This window comes from Pempheris klunzingeri, chromosome 17 (assembly GCF_042242105.1).
Source record: "Pempheris klunzingeri isolate RE-2024b chromosome 17, fPemKlu1.hap1, whole genome shotgun sequence".
NCBI lineage: Eukaryota > Metazoa > Chordata > Actinopteri > Acropomatiformes > Pempheridae > Pempheris > Pempheris klunzingeri.
Window position 1 is genome coordinate 9,540,126 of NC_092028.1, and position 22,065 is coordinate 9,562,190.

The 22,065-nt window shown below is 41.3% G+C and overlaps 2 protein-coding genes across 3 annotated transcripts; one reads left to right on the forward strand and one right to left on the reverse strand.

Annotated features, from left to right (window-relative positions):
• Window positions 1-362: 362 nt before the first annotated feature.
• Window positions 363-11,989, forward strand: engl (endoglin, like). Its single transcript, XM_070848533.1, has 16 exons — window positions 363-429; window positions 873-1,045; window positions 1,293-1,430; window positions 1,593-1,767; window positions 2,345-2,516; window positions 2,594-2,738; window positions 2,958-3,150; window positions 3,396-3,565; window positions 4,656-4,811; window positions 8,061-8,144; window positions 8,238-8,486; window positions 8,768-9,280; window positions 9,938-10,082; window positions 10,162-10,263; window positions 10,440-10,554; window positions 11,554-11,989. The coding sequence occupies exons 1-15, from the start codon at window positions 363-365 to the stop codon at window positions 10,550-10,552; spliced, it is 2,595 nt and encodes an 864-aa protein (XP_070704634.1). The 3' UTR covers window positions 10,553-10,554; window positions 11,554-11,989.
• Window positions 11,990-13,588: 1,599 nt separating this feature from the next.
• On the reverse strand, window positions 13,589-15,862 carry LOC139217323 (zinc finger protein Gfi-1b). Of its 2 annotated transcripts, XM_070848649.1 has the most exons (5): window positions 15,675-15,862; window positions 15,165-15,334; window positions 14,231-14,374; window positions 13,966-14,146; window positions 13,589-13,859 (listed from the first exon to the last, which is right to left on the reverse strand). In XM_070848649.1, the coding sequence occupies exons 1-5, from the start codon at window positions 15,811-15,813 to the stop codon at window positions 13,663-13,665; spliced, it is 831 nt and encodes a 276-aa protein (XP_070704750.1). In that variant the 5' UTR covers window positions 15,814-15,862; the 3' UTR covers window positions 13,589-13,662. The 2 variants fall into 2 exon arrangements, with proteins under 2 accessions (XP_070704750.1, XP_070704751.1); XM_070848650.1 differs by lacking the exon at window positions 15,165-15,334 and having other exon boundaries at window positions 15,675-15,701.
• Window positions 15,863-22,065: the final 6,203 nt, after the last annotated feature.

Here is a 22,065-nt window from a genome sequence, read left to right on the forward strand (position 1 = left end):
TCAGTGCAGTGAGATTTTAAATATTCATTTCAGTTATATTGTTCAGTTCAGCAGATTTTTTGTCCTTTTGGGACAAACAGGCTTCAGACTAATAGTGTACAAACAAAAAAAAAAGTGCGTTCCTGTTCCTTTCCCATTTCTGTGGCCAAGTTGTCTCCTAATTTTGATTTACTCTTTCATCATTTTGTAATAATCTCATCATTGTTACTTTTCATCTAAAACGCCTGACTTGCGATCTCAAAACTTTTTACCTCATAATATCGACTTACTTTTTTTCATCTCGCACATTCTGTGTTTCTGTTCACTAGGATGTTGCAAAAGAAGTCATCACATTAACTCAGTCTACTAGTGAAACATTCGTGATGCCTTCACTGTCCGGGTCTGGATGGACTGTTTTCTGTCTCCTTCTGCTCTGGAGGAGAACAGCAGGTAAAAAGAAGACTTGTCCCAGTCAACATTGCACCCATCTGTCTTTAGACCAACAGAAATGATGAAGATTAAGACACGAGAATCATCAAATGTGATACTTCCTCAGCAGCTACGAGTCAAATGTCTTTATTTTAAGCGTCGGAGCGAAAGCGAAAATTGTTACTTAGTTTTTTGGGGGGGAAATTTTCCAGTATGCACACATTTCACTGTCTACTGTGTCACATCGGAGGCAGGACACAGAAGGAGACCTCAGCAGACATGTAGGTTTTGGACCAGTGTGTCTGCATGTAAAGGAAGCAGAGCATCAGTCTCACTCATAACTCTATTAGCGATTTGACACATAGGAATATTGGTGCACAAGCCACTGCTGTTGTCTTTTTATACATCCATGGGCCAGCGTTGTATTCCTGTCACACTTCATAGTCATGCGTCTTCCTCCTCAGCTCAAAGTGTGGGGGTGGGCTGCTCCGTGGCTGGCCCAGTGGGGGAGCTACACCCCGTTCGGGGTCTGCTGGAGAGGTTTGAGGCTGGTCCGGGCTGTGCAGGGAGAGAACGCGGGAACAAGGAAACTCATGTCATTGCTGTGGGGAGAGTGACAAACAGCCCCAACAACAAGGTAATGAGCTCCCACTGTCCAATGAGATCAACACCCCCAACACAATTATTTACAGATGTTTTCTGTTACATTTTTGACTTGTCTCATAACCTTTTATGACATTTGTCAGTTTCAGGGCTCCATAAAAGAGTAACTAACTATCTAAAATGCATCCTCTCCTCGGTTAAACATACTGAACGTGCATGAAGTTAGATAATATTGATGTTTTGGCTTTATAACTGTACCACATCGCGCCCCGTTCCTACAGGTGACAGTGCTGCTGAAGCCTTTGTCCCTGCCCCCCTCACCTCTCAGAGGCATCCACCTGCTGCTCAGCTCCAAGCTGCCGGTCCTCTGGTGGCTGGAGGCCGAGAGACTTCCCTCCAACCTCCCAGTGCTGGTGCAGGTCAGTCACTGTGTGCTGCAATCTGCCACATCTGTGTGCTCTGACATCCTCAACGTCACGACCAAATTCTCATGTGACCAAGCGCACATTTAAACTATTAGCTGTATGATGAATATTCAGTTTCTCTCTCCTGAAAATGCCCTCCATGCCCTCATCTGCTAGGTGTCCTCAAACTCTAGCGTACAGTCCCCCAGCCTGGGTCTGCATGTCCAGACGGTGCATTCGCTCCCTTTTCGCCCACATGCGCTACACCGCTGGGCTCTGAAGCACCACGGCAACCTGTCCTCTCTGACGCACACAACACACGGCAATCGAGTCTACGTCTCACTGGGAGAGGGTGAGCCGCCAAGAAGCCAGATATCATAGTGATGACAAATCATATTAAGACATCATGCTGTCCATAGTAGTTTGTGTTAAAGTTTTACTCAATTCTATGTTTCATTCACAGTGTTAAAGAGATGATGTGTGTCATTTTAAAAGTCCCTCAATTTTGTGAGGTTTATTGCATATTTATAAACAAATAACTGCAAATAAAAGTGTGAATAGACGTAATATTTTTGCTTGCTTTTACAAAAGTTTGATGAAATGAATGGTGCCTGTAGCTACAGCCCAGTTAGCTTATCTTAGCATGGCATAAGATCTGAAGGGCAAAACATTTTTACACGTTTCTTTATATAGATTAAACAAATATAATGTAAACTGGTTTTGAGAGCCAGGCTATCAGTTTCCCCCATTTACAGTATTTGCGCTAAGCAAAGCTTGACTGCTGGCAATTAACAGCTTGACTGTTAATTGACTGCTGGCTGTGGCCTTATATGTAATAGAGAGACATTGAGGTTGGACAGATTGCGGAGAAAATCTTGTGAAACTTCTTTTCTTTCCAAAAGACCTCTTGCTTTATCTCCATCTTACAGATCCAACCCTGCCTGCTGAGTGCCAGCTGCAGTCCATGTTCCTCTCTCACAACTACATGACCTCTGACCTGCAGCGACAGGAAGTGCAGGGCTGCACAGGCACACCAGCAGATGGGAGCAGCCATGAAGTCCACGTGATCAAGCTCCATTCAGCCGGCTCGGGGCTCTGCGGGTGAGAACATGCAACCTCGGAAAGTCCTAGCAGAGCACACCCTGTCATACAAACCTCTCTCCTTATGTCTCCTTCAGCTCTCTCCAAGTGGAGGTGATTGTCTCTCTTGTGCCACTGGTGGCCAACTCAAAGACCCAGAGGGTTGTGCTGATTCTCAGCAGCTCGGTGCCAGTAAACTGGGCTATTGTTGCTCATGGTGTCCGGGGTCATATCTCTATTCATGTAAGGCCCCCGTCTCTCTTTGCTTTTCCAGACACATTTAAAAAAAAATTTATATCTGAATTTGTTATCAAATAGTGCCAGAGACAGGACTAAAGCTTCGTTCATTTTGGCAGTGAACACAAAAAAGTGTTCCATGGAGGTCTTTTTGGAAGTGGTCATTAGGAACTTTTACTTAATTGTATTTCGATTATGTTATTATTATCTTCTCTCTCTCTGTAGTCCTCCAACAGTGTATCCCCACCCTACCCACCCGAGCCCGACCTGACCGTGTCCAGTACACTGCACTCTGACCTGTCCACCATACCTGAACTTCTTGCGTGGGCCAGTGAGAGTGGCTACACGAAGGTGACCTCATACACAGAGGCTGACCTGGCCAATCGCTTTGTGATCCAGCTGGCTGGGGGCGGGACAGGTCAGGACCCTGTGTGTCTCTTGTTTCCATCACTGTGTGAGTGACCTGAACATTTTAGCTTCATTTCTCCATTCACCCTAGTTATATTTTAATTACTGAAGAACTATTGTCTTGGTCTTCCGTGTCCCAGAATATTTCCATCGGGGCATGCACTATATGTTGAATGAAGGGCACTGAAGTGTAAGTGTGAGTATTTAATGTGTCTGCATGGCTGTCTCTGTGTCCCCTCCCCGTCTGTCCCACAGAAGCTGTTGCAGTGATGAATCCCCTTGCTGTGAGGCCGACCTGGGCTGAGGAGCGCAAGCTGCGGCAGTGGCTGAGCGGTGGAGGTAGAGCGGGAGGAGGCCGAGAGAGTTTCACAGTGCAGTGTGAGGACGGACGCCTCAGCGTGACCATGGACAAGCACATTCTGAAGGTCTTCATATATCAGTATTAGACACAGTTTTAGATGTAAACAACTCATAAAGACAGAAGCTAGCTCCCATAACTTCATATATCCAGTTGATTCATAGACCAGAATACCTTGCAGCTGCTTTTAGCTCTGTAGTGTCAACATTAAGACTCATACCACACAACCGTGACATCCACGGTTTGATTCTGACCGTGGGCCTTTGTTGAACATCGTACATCATCTCTCTACCCCCATGTTTCCTGTCCCTCTCTTTCATTTATTTTGTTCATCAAATTAAGGAAATAATGCAATTTTTTCGTTTAAATTTGCAACAAAACTTACCAATAATCATTACTTAAAAGTATTAACCTTAATGCTTTCGGAATGTCTTGTGAACATCATATTTAAAGGTGCTCTAATCACTATGTAAGTATTATGAGAGTGACAGACTCACAGATAATTAACAGCTTGTTGACGTCCGATTTGAGAAATGTTCCATAAGTGGATCTGATGTTATTTACTGTGTGTGCTTAAACAGCACTGTTCTGATATATAGTAAGCTACACCTGTTCAGGTTCTGGGTAGTTTCTCATCATGCTAGCAGTAGCATGGCTCTGTTTGCATGCCTGCATGGATGGTAGTAGTGGGCAGTTAGTTTTGTACAAACATTTATGGTCCCCAGAGGATGACTCTTAAGGACTTTGTTTATCCCCTGACTTTTCCTTTGGATTGCTGTAAAATTTGTTTTAAATGTTGTTCTTCCCCTCAGGATGAATTCTAATACCTTAGCACCATCAACAAGCCAAAACAAGCACATTTCTATCAACCTCAGCTTTACTTTGTGTTTCGTGCTAATAATCAAATTCCAATGATGAACATGGTGAACATTATATCTGCTAAACATCATGTTAGCATCGCCGATGGTGAGCACTGAGCAGTGCATTTCACTCAAAGCATCACAGTGTCTAAGTATCACAGAGCCTCTAGCATGGTGTAGACTTGTTAGAATTATAGTTTCGAGCTCTGGTTATTGTTTAGGCAACGTTATTCCATTTATGCTGAATAATTATTCTATTTGAAAGTTACGTGGTCTCACATCACTTCTCCCCCTCAGAGCTTGTCTGTCCCAGTGGCTGCAGTGACTCTTCAGGATTCGACATGCCAGGCTCAGTCCAATGGGAGCCATTTCCTGTTGGTGTTCCCAGTCATTTCCTGCGGGACTGAGGGTATGCTCCTGAGACAGCCCAGAAGGGTGCAGTACAAAAACATGGTGAGATGAGAAATTTGGACAGAAAATGATTTCTTTAAGTTTGTGTTGTCTATGAAACCATGTGTTAAGTATATTTTACCAAATTCTATTTCATTTGTTTATTCAATAAACAATCAATATGAATGTATAAAATAATCCATATAATCTTCTTTTCATTTAATTTGAATAGAAATAGACGTTAGTTTGTACATATTATTTACTAATAGGGGAGTGAAAATGAGAGAGAGGGTTTGAGTCCAACAGCAGAAGCAGAATAAGTGAAACTTTTGGAGCAGTAAGCAAAAACACAATCCATCCATCCATCCATCCATCCATCCATCCATCCATCCATCCATCCATCCATCCATCCATCCATCCATCCATGGCAGCAGACTTGGAGGAGCTGAGTCTCATCCTGACTGCTTACTGGAGGTCACTGTCTGAGCCAACAGGACTGCATCGTTTGCAAAAAGAAGAGATGCATTTCTGAGGTTCGATTCTGAGGACATTCTCATCACCGCGGCTGTGCCTTGAGATCCTGACCATGAACAAATAGACAAATAGAATCGTGACAAGGGACAGTCTTGGTGCTGACCATCTCACCCACTGAGAACAGACTTTGTGTTGAGAATGCAGACACAGTTTTCATTTTGGGTATACAGTGTCCCTTTGGCTCGCAGAAACCACCACACCAGTCTGTCACTCCACAGGATCTGTCCCTGACTGCGAACACTGAACAGACGTGTCAAGACAGCCCAACTGCTGTTCAGAGAATAAGCACACACACAACAGTCAGTTGTGTTCCAGTAGCAACCCGTAGTCACATGGCTTCCATTTACCGGGGAGAGCTCCAACACAGTGGCACTCATCTGGGGCTTGTGAGTTTCCCCACACCTGCCCAGTGCCTCTCACCCTGGGCAACTCCAGAAAAGGAGAGAATCCAGCCCTTCTGCAGGAGTTTGGTTCCGGTATCTAGCTGGTACCACTCAATGTTCTGTACCAGTTCAGACTCCATCCTTGCCAGAGAGGTGATATTCTGCATCCATAGAGCTAGTCTGCTGATGCCAGGGGTCCACACACCCAGGAGGTAGTGATTCTTTGGGCATAATGTGCATAATGGACACTCAAAATTGTGCTAAGTGGAAGTTGTCCCAGGTTAAAATTGTGACCTAGGTCACTATGACCAGAACAGAGCCTAAAAAAAGGATGCTGCTCAAAGGGAAGATAAATAGAAGAAAGCCCTGGTTCCGTGGTAGGATAATTGGAAGGAGGGATTATTGCAGAAAAGAGACAAACATCACAGGCATGGTGAATGCAGTGAAAAAATATATATGTAATGTATATGTACAGTGGTGTGAAAAAGTATTTGCCCCCTTACAGATTTCTTCTGTTTTTGCTTTTTTGTCACACTTACATGTTTCAGATCATCAAACCAATTTTAATGTCACACAAAGATGACCTGAGTAAATACAAAAAGCAGTTTTTAAATGATGATTTTATTTATTAAGGGAAAAAAAGCTATCCAAACCAACCTGGCCCTATGTGAAAAAGTAATTGCCCCCTAAACCTAATAACTGATTGTGCCACCCTTGGCGGCAACAACTGCAATCAAGCGTTTGCAATAACTGGCGATGAGTCTTTCACATCGCTGTGGGGGAATTTTGGCCCACTCTTCTTTGCAGAATTGTCTTAATTCAGCCACATTGGAGGGTTTTCAAGCATGAATGGCCTGTTTAAGGTTCATGCTACAGCATCTCAATTGGATTTAAGTCCGGACTTTGACTGGGTCACTCCAAAACCTTCACTTTGTTTTTTTTGAGCTATTCAGAGGTGGACTTGCTGGTGTGCTTTGGATTATTGTCCTGCTGCATAACCCAAGTGCGCTTGTGCTTAAGGTCACGAACTGATGGCCGGACATTCTCCTTCAGGATTTTCTGGTAGAGAGCAGAATTCATGGTTCCATCAATTACGGCAAGTTGTCCAGGTCCTGAAGCAGCAAAGCAGCCCCAGACCATCACACTACCACCACCATGTTTGACTGTCGGTATGATGTTCTTTCTCCGAAATGCTGTGTTAGTTTTACGCCAGATGTAACGGGACACACACCTTCCAAAAAGTTCCACTTTTGTCTCGTCAGTCCACAGAATATTTCCCCAAAAGTGTGGGGGATCATCAAGATGTTTTTTAGCAAGTGTGAGATGTGCCTTTGTGTTCTTTTTGGTCAGCAGTGGTTTTCACCTTGGAACTCTCCCATGGAGGCCATTTTTGCCCAGTCTCTTTCTTATTGTTGAATCATGAACACTGACATTAACTGAGGCAAGTGAGGCCTGCAGTGCTTTAGATGTTGTTTGGGGTTCTTCTGTGACCTCCTGCATGAGACGTTGATGCACTCTTGGAGTCATTTTGGTCGGCCGGTAGTCCTGGGAAGGTTCACCACTGTTCCATGTTTTCTCCATTCGTGGATAATGGCTCTCACTGTTGTTCGCTGGAGTCCCAAAGCCTTAGAAATGGCTTTCTAACCCTTTCCAGACTGATAGATGTCAATGACTTTGTTTCTTGTCTGTTCTTGAATTGCTTTAGATCGGGGCATGATGTGTTGCATTTTGAGATCTTTCAGCCTACTTCATGTTGTCTATTTAAGTGATTTCTTGATTCTACAGCTCTGGCAGTAATCAGGCCTGGGTGTGGCTAGTGAAATTGAACTCAGCTTTCAATTCATGATTTAACAAGGAGGGGGCAATTACTTTTTCATATAGGGCCAGGTTGGTTTGGATAGCTTTTTTCCCTTAATAAATGAAATCATCATTTAAAAACTGCTTTTTGTATTTACTCAGTTCATCTATGTCTGATACTAAAATTGGTTTGATGATCTGAAACATGTAAGTGTGACAATAAAGCAAAAACAGAAGAAATCTGTAGGGGGGCAAATACTTTTTCACACCACTGTAAGTATGTAAATATATGTACAGTATATATTTACATATAGATAGAAATATGTACGCACACACACACCCATATACATATATCGTCAAGACACTTCATGAGAGCGACAAGATTTGCTATGATTTCCAGCTTACATACAGCAGGGGTGTCACTGGCGTAAAAATGAAAATGAATGATGTCCTGAAAAAAGCAGTTGATCTGAAATTGATCATTACCAATAGCAATAGAGAATGCTATTCCTAGCATGTAATTTTCTGCTGGCCATTTACAAGTGTACCTTTCACAGTACACCATTCTGTTTCCTTCTTGTCCCTCCTCTCTGGCCAGGTGTTGTTATGGAGAGACAACCCTCAGACCATTCTGGCACTCAATGAGACAGAACAGAAATCCAAAAGTCCACTCGGCATACATGTGAGATATCTGTGTGTGAGCATGTATGTTCTTCTACCCTCATAAATGTTCTCCATTATTCATTCAGTATAATCACCTGTTTTGTCTTCTCAGTTCAGCTGTTTGGCTGCAGTCCCCACCCTCCCCGGCCCTGCCCACGGTGATGATGTTGATGTAAAGGGTCCTCAGGCAGGGCTGGCCCCCTGGGCACCTGAGGATCCTGATCCAGGACTGAGCCACCTACCGACACCCAGACACAGATCTGGGCCTGTTCTTCTTCTGAAGCTTTTTGTCACTGACAGCTACGAGCAGGGACGGATTGGCCCCTGTGTCATAACTGCAGACCACCGTGTCTATGTTGAGGTCTGTGTTTCTTATTTTTTCTGTACCCATTTGCCATTTTGTCTCACATTGGCAACACCAAATTCAAGACAAGAACCAGATTTTTCATTATTCTAGACTATAGTAAACATCTTGATCACAGCAGATGACGTGTGAAAATATCCTCAGCGCTCACTCACAACAAAACAACTTCATATGTCATCATTACATTCCTCTCGTCCTGTTCATATTATACTTCTTTTGCAAACACTTAATTACAATGTATCTCCTTCATCGCCTTTTCTTTATCTACCATACTGCAGATTTCAGCCAAAGGACCCTTCATAGATGTTGTGGAGGTGAAGTCATGTGTGGTCTCTCCTCTGTCAGACCCAAAAAAGCCTCGTTTCTGGACCGTCTTGAGCAATGGCTGTTCCTCAGATCCCTCACTGACCCTTGGTGCAAAGGCAAAAGATGAAGAGGACGAAGAGGCTGCAAGAGATGGTGAACTGGAAGAGGAAAAGGAAGGAATAGAGCAACTGGAAAAAGGCAGAACTTACAACAGAGATAGAGATGTATCCTTCCAACACAAAGAAGCACTAGCAAGGATGGAAACAAGTAGCACAAATGTGGGAGCAGAGGAGGAGATGAGGCCCTTGAGATTTAGTTTCATCCTGCGGCCGGTTTATAATGACTCTATGCAGTTCCTCCACTGCAGCCTTCGTCTGTGTGTCTCTGACTCGACAAGAGGGGACCCCATTAAGGAAACAGTAGAGAATGACTGTCGGGATGGAATACGTATCCCTCCACTCATATCTAGACCACCCAGACATCAGGTACAGAAACAAAGAACAAACCAGGGCTACTTAGAATAAAGCTTGTAAAATGCAATAACATGGAACATTAAAGAAATACTGTTTTGCAATACGTCTGTTAGAGTAAGACGAGAAGGTTAATTACCAATCTCATGTGCGAATGTTAAACATAAGGCTACAGCAAGCAGACAATTAGCTTAGCTTAGCACAAAGACTGGAAACAGCTTGCTTGGCTCTGTCCAAAGGTAACAAAATCTGCCTAGCAGCACCTCTGAAGGTCACTAATAAACACATTGTGCCTTTTCTGTGTAAACTGAAATGTAAAAATGACACATTGTTTGGCTATTTCTTGTATTTCTTGGCCAGGAGCAATGATATGAGAAAGCTAACTGGCTCATAGCTGTAGCTTCATATCTACCATAGAGACGTGAGTAGTATCAATCTCAACAATCAAGCGAGTAAGTGTGTTTGCCAGAACTGCATTGCTCCAGTGTAACTCAAATAGCTGAATGTGCACTATGTGGCAGACCTCAAGAAAGTTTCTCATTTTCAGCAGTATGAAAAGTTTCTAGGACTGAAGATAATTATTTGTCTTGTCCGTCTGTCTCATGTTCACCTGCTGGTATCACAGCACTGCAAGGTGGTACTGACAGGCCTTCTCCTGCATTCTCTTCACAGTGTGAGATCAGAAATCTGTCCAGGCCTATGGTGGTCACCCAGTCTATTAGTTCACTGGCACCCAAACTGCTGAGGCCCCCTGCTGGTCAAAGAACAAAGAGACTGAGTGTCTCTCCAGTAGCGAGTCCAGACCCAGGCCATACCGGTGAGAACCATTTATTTGGTCTTTTTTCAATGTTACTGTGAGACTGTTTAAGATGCCCTCATGAACACTATGTCTGTAGGCTCTGCGGTACAGACAGGACAGCTGATGGGAATCGTCTTCGCTGCCTTTGTGATGGGTGTCAGTCTGATGGGGGGGCTGTGGTGCATCTATAACTATACAGGTAATGTAGTCAGCTCCCTTCTGTCACTGAAAAGTTATGGTGCCAAAAATAAATACCATCAAACCTTATAACATCTAACATCAAGCATTCCAAACCGTTCTTTACAGTTGATGGTATTTTCTATCTGTGGTTGAGTGGAGACATTATAAAGCAACTATATGAATATACTTTTCAAGGGGCGCACCCAGCATTACTTGGACGAGAAAGTCATTTAACTGACCAGACTCATGGAGTCCATAACATCTGGAATCCACCGTCACTGTCTGATCAGTCGTCCACCTCCGTGTAGAGGTAAGATCTGATGAGGACAGTCATTTAAAGTGGAATTGCACCAATTGTACACATCAAAGCCTGTTTACAGATGAGGGGGAGTTCTACTGCATAAGTGAAAAAAGTTGTGACTCCAGAGAAAGTCTGATAAATTGCCTCACGTGATATGAGTGAGTGTCGGTTGGGTCTGAAGAAGAATGTATGGAGAAAATGATGATGATGATAACTCTTTTGATACTTGTTCAAAAAACATTGACCATGGCTGACTCCAGCAAAAAAAAAAAAAAAATATATATATGGGAGTACAATGTTCAACAGGTAGAGTAGGCTACTCTTGTAAGGAGGACTCACCCAGTGGGTTACGTAGTTCTTATTGACAATTTTAAATCATTCATCATTCAAATCATCATCTATTTTATGTGGTGTATATGATATTGTTACCTGAAAGTAAAAGTCTCTTTTATGTAGTATGTAGTATTTCTGAGCAGCTGTAAAAGCAAAGTCAATTCAGTTCAATAAAGTACTGGGCTGACAGATATTTAGGGAGCTGATTGAACTCTCATTGAAGAAATACACTGACTTTTAGTTCGCTAAATATCAATCTTCTTCTTGTTCCTCTTGTTATTGTTATCATATACTTTTGTGTTCTGAGCGTTCATCTATGTTTAGTTTTTGTACCATCTAAACAATGAAAATCAAATACCATCAACACATGGCATCATATTACATAGACAAATACCATCTAAAGCTACTATCAGCATTGTCATTGCCAGTCAGTCAGAAGTGTATCTCCATTCTCCTTTGAACTCTCAAACATAATAATTTTACAAGCATACAGAGGAAAACTGTACAGGTGGGCGACACACAGTGAATGTAGTGTCAAAGTGGTGTATTTAAAATAAACTATAGTGGTTAGAAACACAACAGTTCCAGATGATATATCAGCGTTAGGCACCTGCAGATTTTAGTCTGATATGCCAGATAGGTCTGAACAGTTTTATTTTTTTATCTCTTTCTCAGGATTTCCTCCCTGCAAATCTGAGAAAGGAGAACTGGGGCAAAAAAAACGAATGTGTGTGTGTGTGTGTGCAGCAGAAATGCAAGAGGACTGAATGCATATGAATACAGTAGTTACTCATTGCGGCATTGTGAGACATTGATTCAAATTGAAACATTGTTTGTTTGATGCTGCAAACCATTCTACATCAAGTCATTTCAAAACTGGCAGCCAAATGTCACAACACCCTTCTCTGGATTCAGCAGGATCTAAACTTGGTTGAAGTGACTCAAGAAGAAACCATATCATCGTTGCCATCAGAGATGGAGCAGAGGTCAAAGATGTGTGCGCCTGTTTGAAGAGTCAGTGTTTTACAGAGTCATTGTCACTATTTGTGTTGTAACTGTGAATCAGCTGGATATCAAAACTACGTTTATCTGTATGTGAATTCTTTTGTGTTTATGTGGCAAATAAAATGTATTAAATGAGCCAAGAGCCATTTTGACATGCTGTTTTAAATCATGTGCTACCCACATAAAACAGAGGAATTGGATGTGTTATGTGTGTGAATATGTAAAATATTTTTTATTTTATTTTATTTTATTTTTTTTGTTTAAAGTATCAAGTTGCATCCAAAAAACCAAAACAGTAAACTTAAATATGAAGTGCTCTGTAGAGCTTAAGGGAATAAGTTGGGTGCTTGTTCTCTGTGGGTGCATCACTATGAGCAACACCTTTAACATTACAGCCTTTCAACCCATCGTTGATATAAAAATATTGATTAAGGCAGCTCAAAATGTGAGTATTTCAAATGTATTCTAATTGTGGTATTCCTCAAGGGTTCATTCTTGGCCCACAACTGGTTTAAATAAAAATGCGTCTTCCCAGCCATATAATTAAGACCTATGGTGCCTCCCATCACTGACACATAGTTATTTTCCTCTCCAATCCAGACACTCCAGTAGTTTAGACAATCTCTTTGGAGATAAATCAATATGATAAATGAATAAATTATAAATCCACAGTCATAGTCCTTGGTCCAACAAATTCTACCAGCCTGTTTCACAGTAAGCTTGGTACACTGATTGAAAATATTAAGCAGTCTGCTAGAAATCTTGGAGTAGTTTTTGATGCACATCTTGAAATAAAAAATGTTGTCCAGTCAGTGCCAAAATGTGATCTTTCTTGTCTCCAAGACAAGAAGTCGTGCATGCTTTTATCTTTCGATGGATTGCCGAAATGCACGTTATCAGTCAGACCTCGCTTCGATGATTCAAACTGGCGCAGTACACTGTTGCCCTAATTTCAACAAGCCCCAAGAGATAAGCACTCATTACTCCTGCGCTAGCCAGTGTATACGTGATACCTGTTACATTATATTTGATTTTAACATTCTACTGATCACTTTTAAAGCTATAAATGCTCTCACTCCAAAAATTCTATAAAGACTGTAAAGCATGTTGTGACCTTTTATGATGTTAACCTTTTATTATGATTATTAAGGTAACATCTATCGAACATGCTGCAGAAATGGGACTGGAAATTCTCAAGTATATTTATGTATTTTTAGAAAGTAATTTCAAAATAGATCTCCTGAACATGCAGTAGTTGAAGTACATCCTGAATGATGGATGTTTCCTCATCAGTCATCTCTGTTGGGTGCCCAGCTGTAGTCTATTAAAAATGGTTTCTTCATTCAGTAACGGAACCATTGCACACACGCACACAAGCTACAATCACAGTCACACAACTTTCTGAGGAAAATGGGATCCTGAAAATTACACAGCATGATTGGATGATCTTACTCCAACAACACTGCTGCCTGGCACATCCTGGACAAAATAACCCAATCATCATTTGTGAATGACTTTTGGCAGCAAGTTTCCTGAAAGATGCCTCATCATGTTGTACAGGAGAGGATGCTTCCTAGATTTCTGCTTAAAACACAAATCTGCAACACTAACAATGGAGCCTTTTAAGTTCAAAAATGTAATCTAAGGGAATGAAATCAAGTTTTTACAGAATCAAGTTTTATTGATATTTACATTCCATTTTTAAGCAATTATACAATTAGAAATGATTTCAAATCCTTCATGAATGCAGTTTTGCCATCACTTCATTGCTTCATGGACTCAATTCTGAGTGTAAATGCCTACATAGCCACACTGCGTCTCTTGGTGGCGCTGCAGGTCAACCCTGCGCTGGAAGCTGCGCTGACATTGGGGGCAGCTGAACGGCCGGTAGCTGCTGTGCTTTCGGCTGTGGGTGATGAGGTTGGAGCTTTGGCTGAATCCTTTACCGCACACCTTGCACACGTGTGGCTTTTCACCTGAGGAGGGATCAGAGGGACAGAGTAGGGCAGGGCAAAAGGTTTCAAAGTAGGAGTTTGGGCATTTAACAGAATGTATAATGCATTTACTGCTGTGTTCACTCACCTGTGTGTATGAAGGTGTGTTTCTTCATGTCTGACTTCTGATGGAACCTTTTGCCACAGTACTGGCAGGGATACGGCCTTGTGTCTGAGTGGATGAGGAGGTGTGTGGAGAGGGTGGACGAGCGCTTGAACACCTTTCCGCACACCTGGCAGCCAAAGCTCCGCTCCTGGACACACATAGGCTACACAAGTACACATAGACAATAAGATAAATCAGTGTTTCTTCCAGAGCTCTAAAAACATCTTCATTGTGCAGGCTACTGTACCTTGGCTCTGCCATAGCTGCCTATTGCTCTGACGCTGAAGGGCATGTGGGGCATGTCTGTGGCTGCTGGTGATCTTGTCAATGGGAGGGTGTTGTTAAGATGAGCCAGCAGGCCACCTCCTGATATTAGCACCTCTGAAAGAGACTGAAGGAGACAGCGAGAGAGTGATAAAGCAAATGATGAGAAGATTGATACCACTGTCATGTCTGTCCTCAAGATGTGAAACTACAGCAGGTTAGCTTAGCATAGTATTAAGACTGTAAACGGGGGGAAACAGCTAGCATGGCTCTGTCCAACAGTGGTCTCTCTATCAGCTCCTCTAAATATCACTAATTACTACTTAAAGTCAGTCTGACACATAACCCCCTGTAAAAGTGTTGTGTAAAAATGTTTTTTATAGATTGTAAAACTAGATGTGTACATTTGCTAATTGTAGTCTTAGTCAGACTTTAGTACCATTGGACACAGCCATACCATAACCATAGCAGTTTCCCCTTTTCCAGTCATTACGCTAAACTGAGCTAACCAACTGCTTGCAGTAGCTTTATATTTACAGGACAGATACAATAGTTGGTTCAATGGGAAAAGATTCGAAAGATTAATCGGAAAAGATACATTATAATTGTTCAAAAACAATTGTCTCTCAAGTTATGTACAGTAAATTACGTTTATAAATGCGTGCAATTAGTCATATTTACTGCTAATAGATCAGTTGTGGTTTTGATGTTATCACTTCACCTGAATAATAAGAATTATAAGAAAGCAAGCGTACTCCTGTAGAACAGCACAGACTAAACTCAGATTTGATTTAAATCACTCTGCTGCGTCACCTCTCATGCCAGTTACTTTTTATTCGTTATTCTCTCTGGTTTCATAATAACAACTGATGAAGACAGAGATAGTGAGGACGTGTCACAACCCACAAATCTCCAACCTTTTCACAGAGCGGACACTCGCTGACAGGGGATTTGAGGTCAGTGTGCGATGTGTGGTTGAGTAACATGAAGACCAGTCTCTCCAGTTCTCTCTCTCTTTCAGATGCCTGGTTTCTGTCCGACGACCACAGTGAGACTGGCAAAGGAGTGTCTCTGCTCTCCACGGAGGCTTTTGTTAGAATAAGAAAGGATGATGATAATGAGAATGTCTTCAGTTTCCAGAGTGTGATTGCAAATGAAAAGAATTTGTAGCTTTCAGTTGGATCTTTTTTTTAAAATATTTTGTGGCGTCGGGTGTACAAAAATGCATCCTTAATATTTGAGTTGCACTTTCTTTCACTAAAGTCAAATAACTCAAGAGCACCTACATCCCCCCTTTATGACTGAGTAGTTAAAAAGGTTATTCAGACACTTTCCCCGAACACATACTGTATAAGTACTGCAGATTCACTGTATAACAATTTCACAGTGTCACAAATATTTTTACTACAGCAGATAATGTTGGGTACCTGAAGGCCAAGGGTCATCTGTGTGGGTATGGGTCATCCCATTCCACGGTGAGCAGGCTTCAGCCAGGAGGTCTTTTACCTTTAAAACGGGAGAGAAAGGCTTAACAGCATCTTCAGGATACCTTCCGTCCTGTCCCATCTCATGCTGCACAGGCTGTTCGATGTCTGTTTGGGGCCGGGAGTGCTGTCTGAAGGAGTCCTTCGATGGGCCAAGAAAATGAGTCCTTTTACTCTTGACGAGGAATGACCGCGGCATGGCGGAGTGGTGACTGTGGCAGCTGATGGGAGACAAGGTAAAAATCCTGCAGAATAAACCTGCAGGAGTCTTAAAGTCAGCTCTTTCATGTCACTTTTAGAGCCTCACACACTCAGAAGTCGCACACCTGTTGGTGCTTGTTCAGTTAAAATGCCAAAGCTTGAGGTTTCCTTAACAAATACAGCCCGCCACCTGCACAACAGTGTCAGGGCTTTCACTGAGGATAACCCTGCTGGGGCGTTGTCAGGCTAAACTGACACAGTGGTAAACGTTTTGTGCTTCCATTTGAACTGCACTTAGACATTTACAGCAACAGCAGAATCATTTTTACACTTGGGAATTTTGTTTCCATATTACCAAAATTTAACAAATCAATAAAGGTAATTTATCACGTGTTCAATTCATCGATTTATTACAAAATATCTTGAAAATCATTTCTTAAATCTGTTTTGGTATTAATTGATTTTAACATAATATCTGATCATAAGTTATACAAGAAAATTGTAAAAGCTGAAGTTGCACAGAAGAAGTTGTAGTGTGTCAGTGGATTCAATTTGTCATGTTACATAAGAAAATGTTGAAAACTGTATAAATTGAATATAATCATGTTATTCTAATAGTGAAATTCCAGCTGAATTGTTTATCTTACCTCTGTATTGCGCAGCTGAATGTTGACTGTGTCTCATGTCTTCGTTCATGGCAACATCCTCTTTTCTCTTTCTCACACCCATCAACTAATGGCATGACTCAAAGAGATTTGATTTGATTTTGACGGGCAGCAGAGCCCAAAAGGTTTTTGACATTACAAAATAATTAAAAATAATAATTTCAAAGCAACAACAACAATAACAATACCTTTCAAAATATCCTTCTTGTTTCAAACAATTTGGGGTTTTTTAAATTTGCTGCTACTCTTATTTTGGCAAGTCTACAAAAACACCACAATACCTCTATAATTTAATGTAGGTTTGGGACCCACAGTGAATAAATGTGTTATGATACCAAAGATGAGACCGTATTGTCTGTGGGGCCAATATGCATCAATATGTGTCATGGCTGGATTTACCCACTGTTCATGTGGGTGGATTCATAAATACTGAGCATCCTTTGGAAACTTTGAATATGTCATTGTTCTCATGGGAACACATGGACCTTTAAAATCATGGTGCCAATTACACAATACACTTTTTTACCTGTGTGTGTGTGTGTGTGTGTGTGCATGCGTGTGTGTGCTCTCATGTGGTACCCTGCCATCCCACACAGTTCCATCTCTAAGCAGAGGGAGATTTTTTCTTTCCTTCTTCATTTAAATTCCTAAACTATAGCCTGTTTAACCTTTTTGTCAGAAGACATTGAAAATAATTGTCCTCAAGATATTTTACTTAAAACAACATTTCAGGGTAAACAATAAAGACATAGAGTCGTGCTGCATATGGCTTGTCAATACAATTTTCAAAATTCATCTTTCTTCTTCCTTAAAAGATATGCAAGCATATCAAGAATATATTTGTATCTCATAATAGAAGAGTCACAACCTTTCCTGCCAGAGTGAAAAAGAAAAATTAACTTAAAATTACTACATGTTTCTTTGTCTTTTGAACGAAGGACTCCCTTTTGGAACTCAGTTTCCCAGAGTCCTACCTACAGTATGTGCTACAAGCAGCTCTGCAGCTGTCTTCTCTCTCCTGGGATCTTCCCCTGGACTGAGGAGGCCCTCAGCCACCACCTCTCTGCCTTAGTGCAGCCTGTATGAAGCAACCCTTTTCATGGCAGCGACGCGAAGTCCTGCCTGAACCACATTTATTTAACACCAGCAGGTATGACTCAAAGTCTGCCAGCTGTCAACAAGGACATGGACCAACTTTGATTTCAGAACCACAATGGTATATTTAATATATATTTAATGGTATTCATTGAGTCTGATTATTGTGAAGTGTGGTTAGTTTACTGCGTAGCCAAAATGCTACATTGATGTTAGTTCTGCTCATACAGACACAGGGTCTTGCATGCAAACTAACCATCCTTTCTTAATCTGGCACTTTTATTCTACTCACTCACTTATACATCTTCACAAATTGTCTTCAAACTCTACCAAGAGACAGAGCTAACAGCTACACACGTGCCTCAGCCTGCACGTGGCCTGTGTCTTTGTCTTCCTTTGACCCACACATCAGGGGGTCTGAGTGGAAACCATTTTGTCTGAAGACATCTTTTGATTCCGCCATCTTTGTTGTCCTTGGCACATGGCTGCGCCTTCCATTTTTTTGCATATTCACATGTACAAACACACACACACACACACACTTGACTTTTGCTATGTTTAAATGTATGTTTTAATCCGTATAATGTCCTTTTTGATGTTGTATAAGAGTGAATACTACCAACCTCTACTCCAAGACATCCAAAATTCTTGAACTAGCTATCGATATGGTAATTTTGGTTGTAGTTAATTATTAATCATAATTCCAAATTGGTAGTTTATTTATCAAATGATACTGAAACAGTTCAAATAATTAATCTTTTACTGCTTTTTTAAAGGAGTGGTGCCCTTTGTGGTGGACCACCAAAACAGCAAAGCAGGAAAAAACAATAAGAGACAGCCGGAAAAATAATTCAAGACGGATCAGAAATCAACAAACTTCTCAACTTGTCCTCATACGTAGACTCCTGAAGACTGAAATCTGACAGGTTTTATACAATCCTCACTATCCTGACATAAAAGAGGTTTGTACTTTGAGCCTGGGGCTTTTCTGTTCTTGCGTGGGTTCTCTCCGGGTTGACAGTCCAAAGACATGCAGGTTAATTTGTGACTCTAAATTGTCTGTAGGTGTGAATGTAATTGTGAGTGGCTGTATGTCTCTATGTGTCAGCTGTGTGATTGTCACTGTTTGAGTGTGTAAGTATTTTTGGTGAATTAGATGTACTAGACACATACTACAAACTAATAAACCACACAGATGAATACAATCCTTTGGGGGAAAGCTACCATTTATTGACAAGACAATAACAAAACACACTTGCTTTCACAATCACTAAAAAAGCAGTTTTCTTTACTCATGAAAAAATTATTTTGTAAATGCCATCTGTTGTCAAGCAGTGGTGTCTGAATCTGACCGCAGATTAAAATCAAATCATCATGGGCTGCATATGAACTGAAACCATAGCATTTCTCAATGTGGCTATATATTTGCAAACATCTCATTTGGCTCCTAGTGTGAGAAGTGTTCAAAGTTGAACCTTGATGTGCATGACGAGAGGCATGTTAGAGCACTGTGGTTGGTGTGGTGGGGGGCTTGCAACCCTTTCCAAGGGGCTGTCAGGTAGAGCAGACGAGAGGAGTGCAGGGAGTTGAGACGGGCTGGTGGGTTCGGTGGGTTTCTGCCTCATTTGTTTTAGGGGGTTCAGGAGCTTCTTGTTCCCTGATGGTGGTAGAAAACTGCCTTTCTAGGAACCTGAAACTCGGGGGGAGGAGGGGAAGAAGGGAGCGCAAGTGTAGTAAAAAGTTCATTTTCCTATTGTTTTGTTTCTGATGTTCACTTACCATGTTATGAGTTCTATGTATGGTAATTACGTAGGAGGAATGTGGCACGTGTGCCATGAGTTACTGTTGAATATATACATTAATACACGCTACTCATGATTTACTATACTTCCTTTTTGTTTTAAATTCTAACTTTTAAGAAATCCTCCCACAAAATGTTTTTCATGCGTAGAGGAAAACTGTCAGCTGTCGTCCAAAATTCCATCAAAACAAATACCAGCATGTGAATTCTATGAAGTTTTGCTTTCACATTAGTAATGAAACAGTAAACACTATCTCTTTAAATGGGCTCTCCAAGAACTTTTCTTAGTGAAGTGAGACCTTCTAAGATTTGGAAGAAGAAAGAAAACATTCTTACCCTGAAAGACTTAAAGTTTAATTCATCAGCAATAACAGGCAACCTTGCTCAGATCAATATATCCTCACTTAATCTGGTATGACCAGTAGCTTATGATGGCTAAGGTTAGCAATCTGTCAGTGGATACTAATGTATGATGATGAATGTGTTTATTACTGATTCAACTGACTCACTCAATGACAACAAAGGTTACATAGTCTCATTTTAGGATAAGTTTACACATCATGGGCAGTTCCATTCAGTACGCCTAAACAGCTGTATAATGTCCTCTGTGGCTCAGGAGAGAGCTTTCTAGTGAAGTGAGAATCAAGTGAAATAGTAAATTACAGGAATATCAACTGAATGAAACACAACATGTAACCAGATACCATCACAACATAGATGAATAATAGTTGTCTAATGCACGATAAATGGTTGTATTGTGTATTTACATTTAGATGGGTTTACAGTTAACCAACAGTCCTATGACAAATATAAGATGGAAGAATACATCTAACAAGTATCTTGCTGTAATGACATGCACACACATATACCACAAATGTGCAATCAGTGGAGATTAAATGGATAAATTCATGGTGAGTTTTCTTTATTTTAATATCAGATTAAGAATATATCGAAATAGATGTATCTAAATAGATATATTCTTGATGTAAAGTAAGCAACAAAGCACCTCTGGGTGACTGATATGTATATCTGTTTGTGTGCCCATTCTTGTACTTTCACATTATGCCACTGCTGACAGGCGTAGGTGTTTTGTAGTAAATTGAATTACATCATTCTATTAAATGAATTGGCATCAACGATCACAGAAAGATAAACACCACATTGTCAGGCAGTCTCAGGGCCAGGCCACTGTCTCTACTCTTCTCTGTAGCTGCCGTGGCTGGTGGTTCATTTGAGGTTTCAGTCAGGGGACTTGACATGTGAAGTGTTGTGCCACTTTCTCACGACCGACAACGTCTCAGTCTCAGTTTACCCCCACCCACCCTTTGTACACTCATTTCCTCGGCGCTTTTCAACTTTATCTCACTTTGGTTGGCAAAAGAGCGAAGGTCAAGGACAGTGCAGGGCTTCCTTCTCCTTGTAATGTAAGGGAAAGGAAATCCCCAAAAAAGTCTGAGAGCCTAGTGGGATTTTGTTGTTGATGTTGGTAATGTAAAAACATGTTAAATGTGTGTAAAGTATTTACTCGGGTTTGGACAGAAGATATATGATATAAAAGAGATTCTGTAGTGACAGAAAAAAAGAAGAATTACTTTGCAGTACATGATGTATGAACAACAAATCTATGTTGTTATTATAGCCATGGGAACTGTGGACTGTACTGACTCTCAATGCCGCAGCATATTACAGAGTCATGTGCAAAGTACAGCCACAACACCATCAACTCAGCCCGTGCCTCCCTCCCACTGAACAGGAAACAAGCGTTTTGCTGAGGTATTTTTCTGTCTGTGTTACTGCTTATCACTTCCTCCTACTCTTTTCAATCAATTGCTGTCAGATTGGAAACATCACACATTGAGATTAAAATCACGTGTTTTCCACCAAAACAGTAATAACAAACAGCAGTAGTCAGATGTAGTTCCCTCCCAATGGTGATTATGAATATGCAAATTATTATTATAAATATAAATATAGGTGCACTCAAAGTTGTTCAGTCATACCGGCCAGTAGCGCAGTGGATAATTGCGCATGCCATCAGCCTGGGGAACCTGGGTTTGACTCCCTCCCAGTCCCGGCTACCAAAAATGGGCGAGGGTTGCGTCAGGAAGGGCATCCGGTGTAAAAAAACTACAAGCGGATCATCTGCTGTGGCGACCCCGGAAGGGAGCAACCAGAAAAAAGATAACAACTCAAAATTATTCAACCCCTTCTAGACAAGCATCTTTAGTACTTACCTGCTGTAAACGCCAGCGTTCCTGATGAATCTTAGCCCATTCTTCATGAGCGATAGCCTCCAGCTCTCTAATATTCTTGAATAATTTTTTGGAGTTGAATCATTTTGAGTATAACAGTATGTTCCATTATTTCTGCCACAACACCGCGTTAGGAATGAAAAGGATGGTGAGGGTGGTGATATTGATGGTGACAATGATGATGACATATGACATATTTTCAAATTCAGGCAACAGATTGGCGCCCCTGCTCCCACACATAACCAACTTTTTGACATCTGAGATCACTCTGACAACACGAGGTTACAGAAAGGTTAGGGGGGTGTGAGAACTCCAAAATG

Coding starts and splice junctions, on each gene's coding strand:
- LOC139217323 (XM_070848649.1), bottom strand. CDS start 15,813: ATGGGACAGGACGGAAGGTATCCTGAAGATGCTGTTAAGCCTTTCTCT. Junction 15,335..15,674: donor AGATGACCCTTGGCCTTCAG/GTACCCAACATT, acceptor TTCTAACAAAAG/CCTCCGTGGAGAGCAGAGAC. Junction 13,860..13,965: donor ACACACCTTCATACACACAG/GTGAGTGAACAC, acceptor ATCCCTCCTCAG/GTGAAAAGCCACACGTGTGC.
- engl (XM_070848533.1), top strand. CDS start 363: ATGCCTTCACTGTCCGGGTCTGGATGGACTGTTTTCTGTCTCCTTCTG. Junction 1,768..2,344: donor CTACGTCTCACTGGGAGAGG/GTGAGCCGCCAA, acceptor TCCATCTTACAG/ATCCAACCCTGCCTGCTGAG. Junction 10,264..10,439: donor GTGCATCTATAACTATACAG/GTAATGTAGTCA, acceptor ATACTTTTCAAG/GGGCGCACCCAGCATTACTT.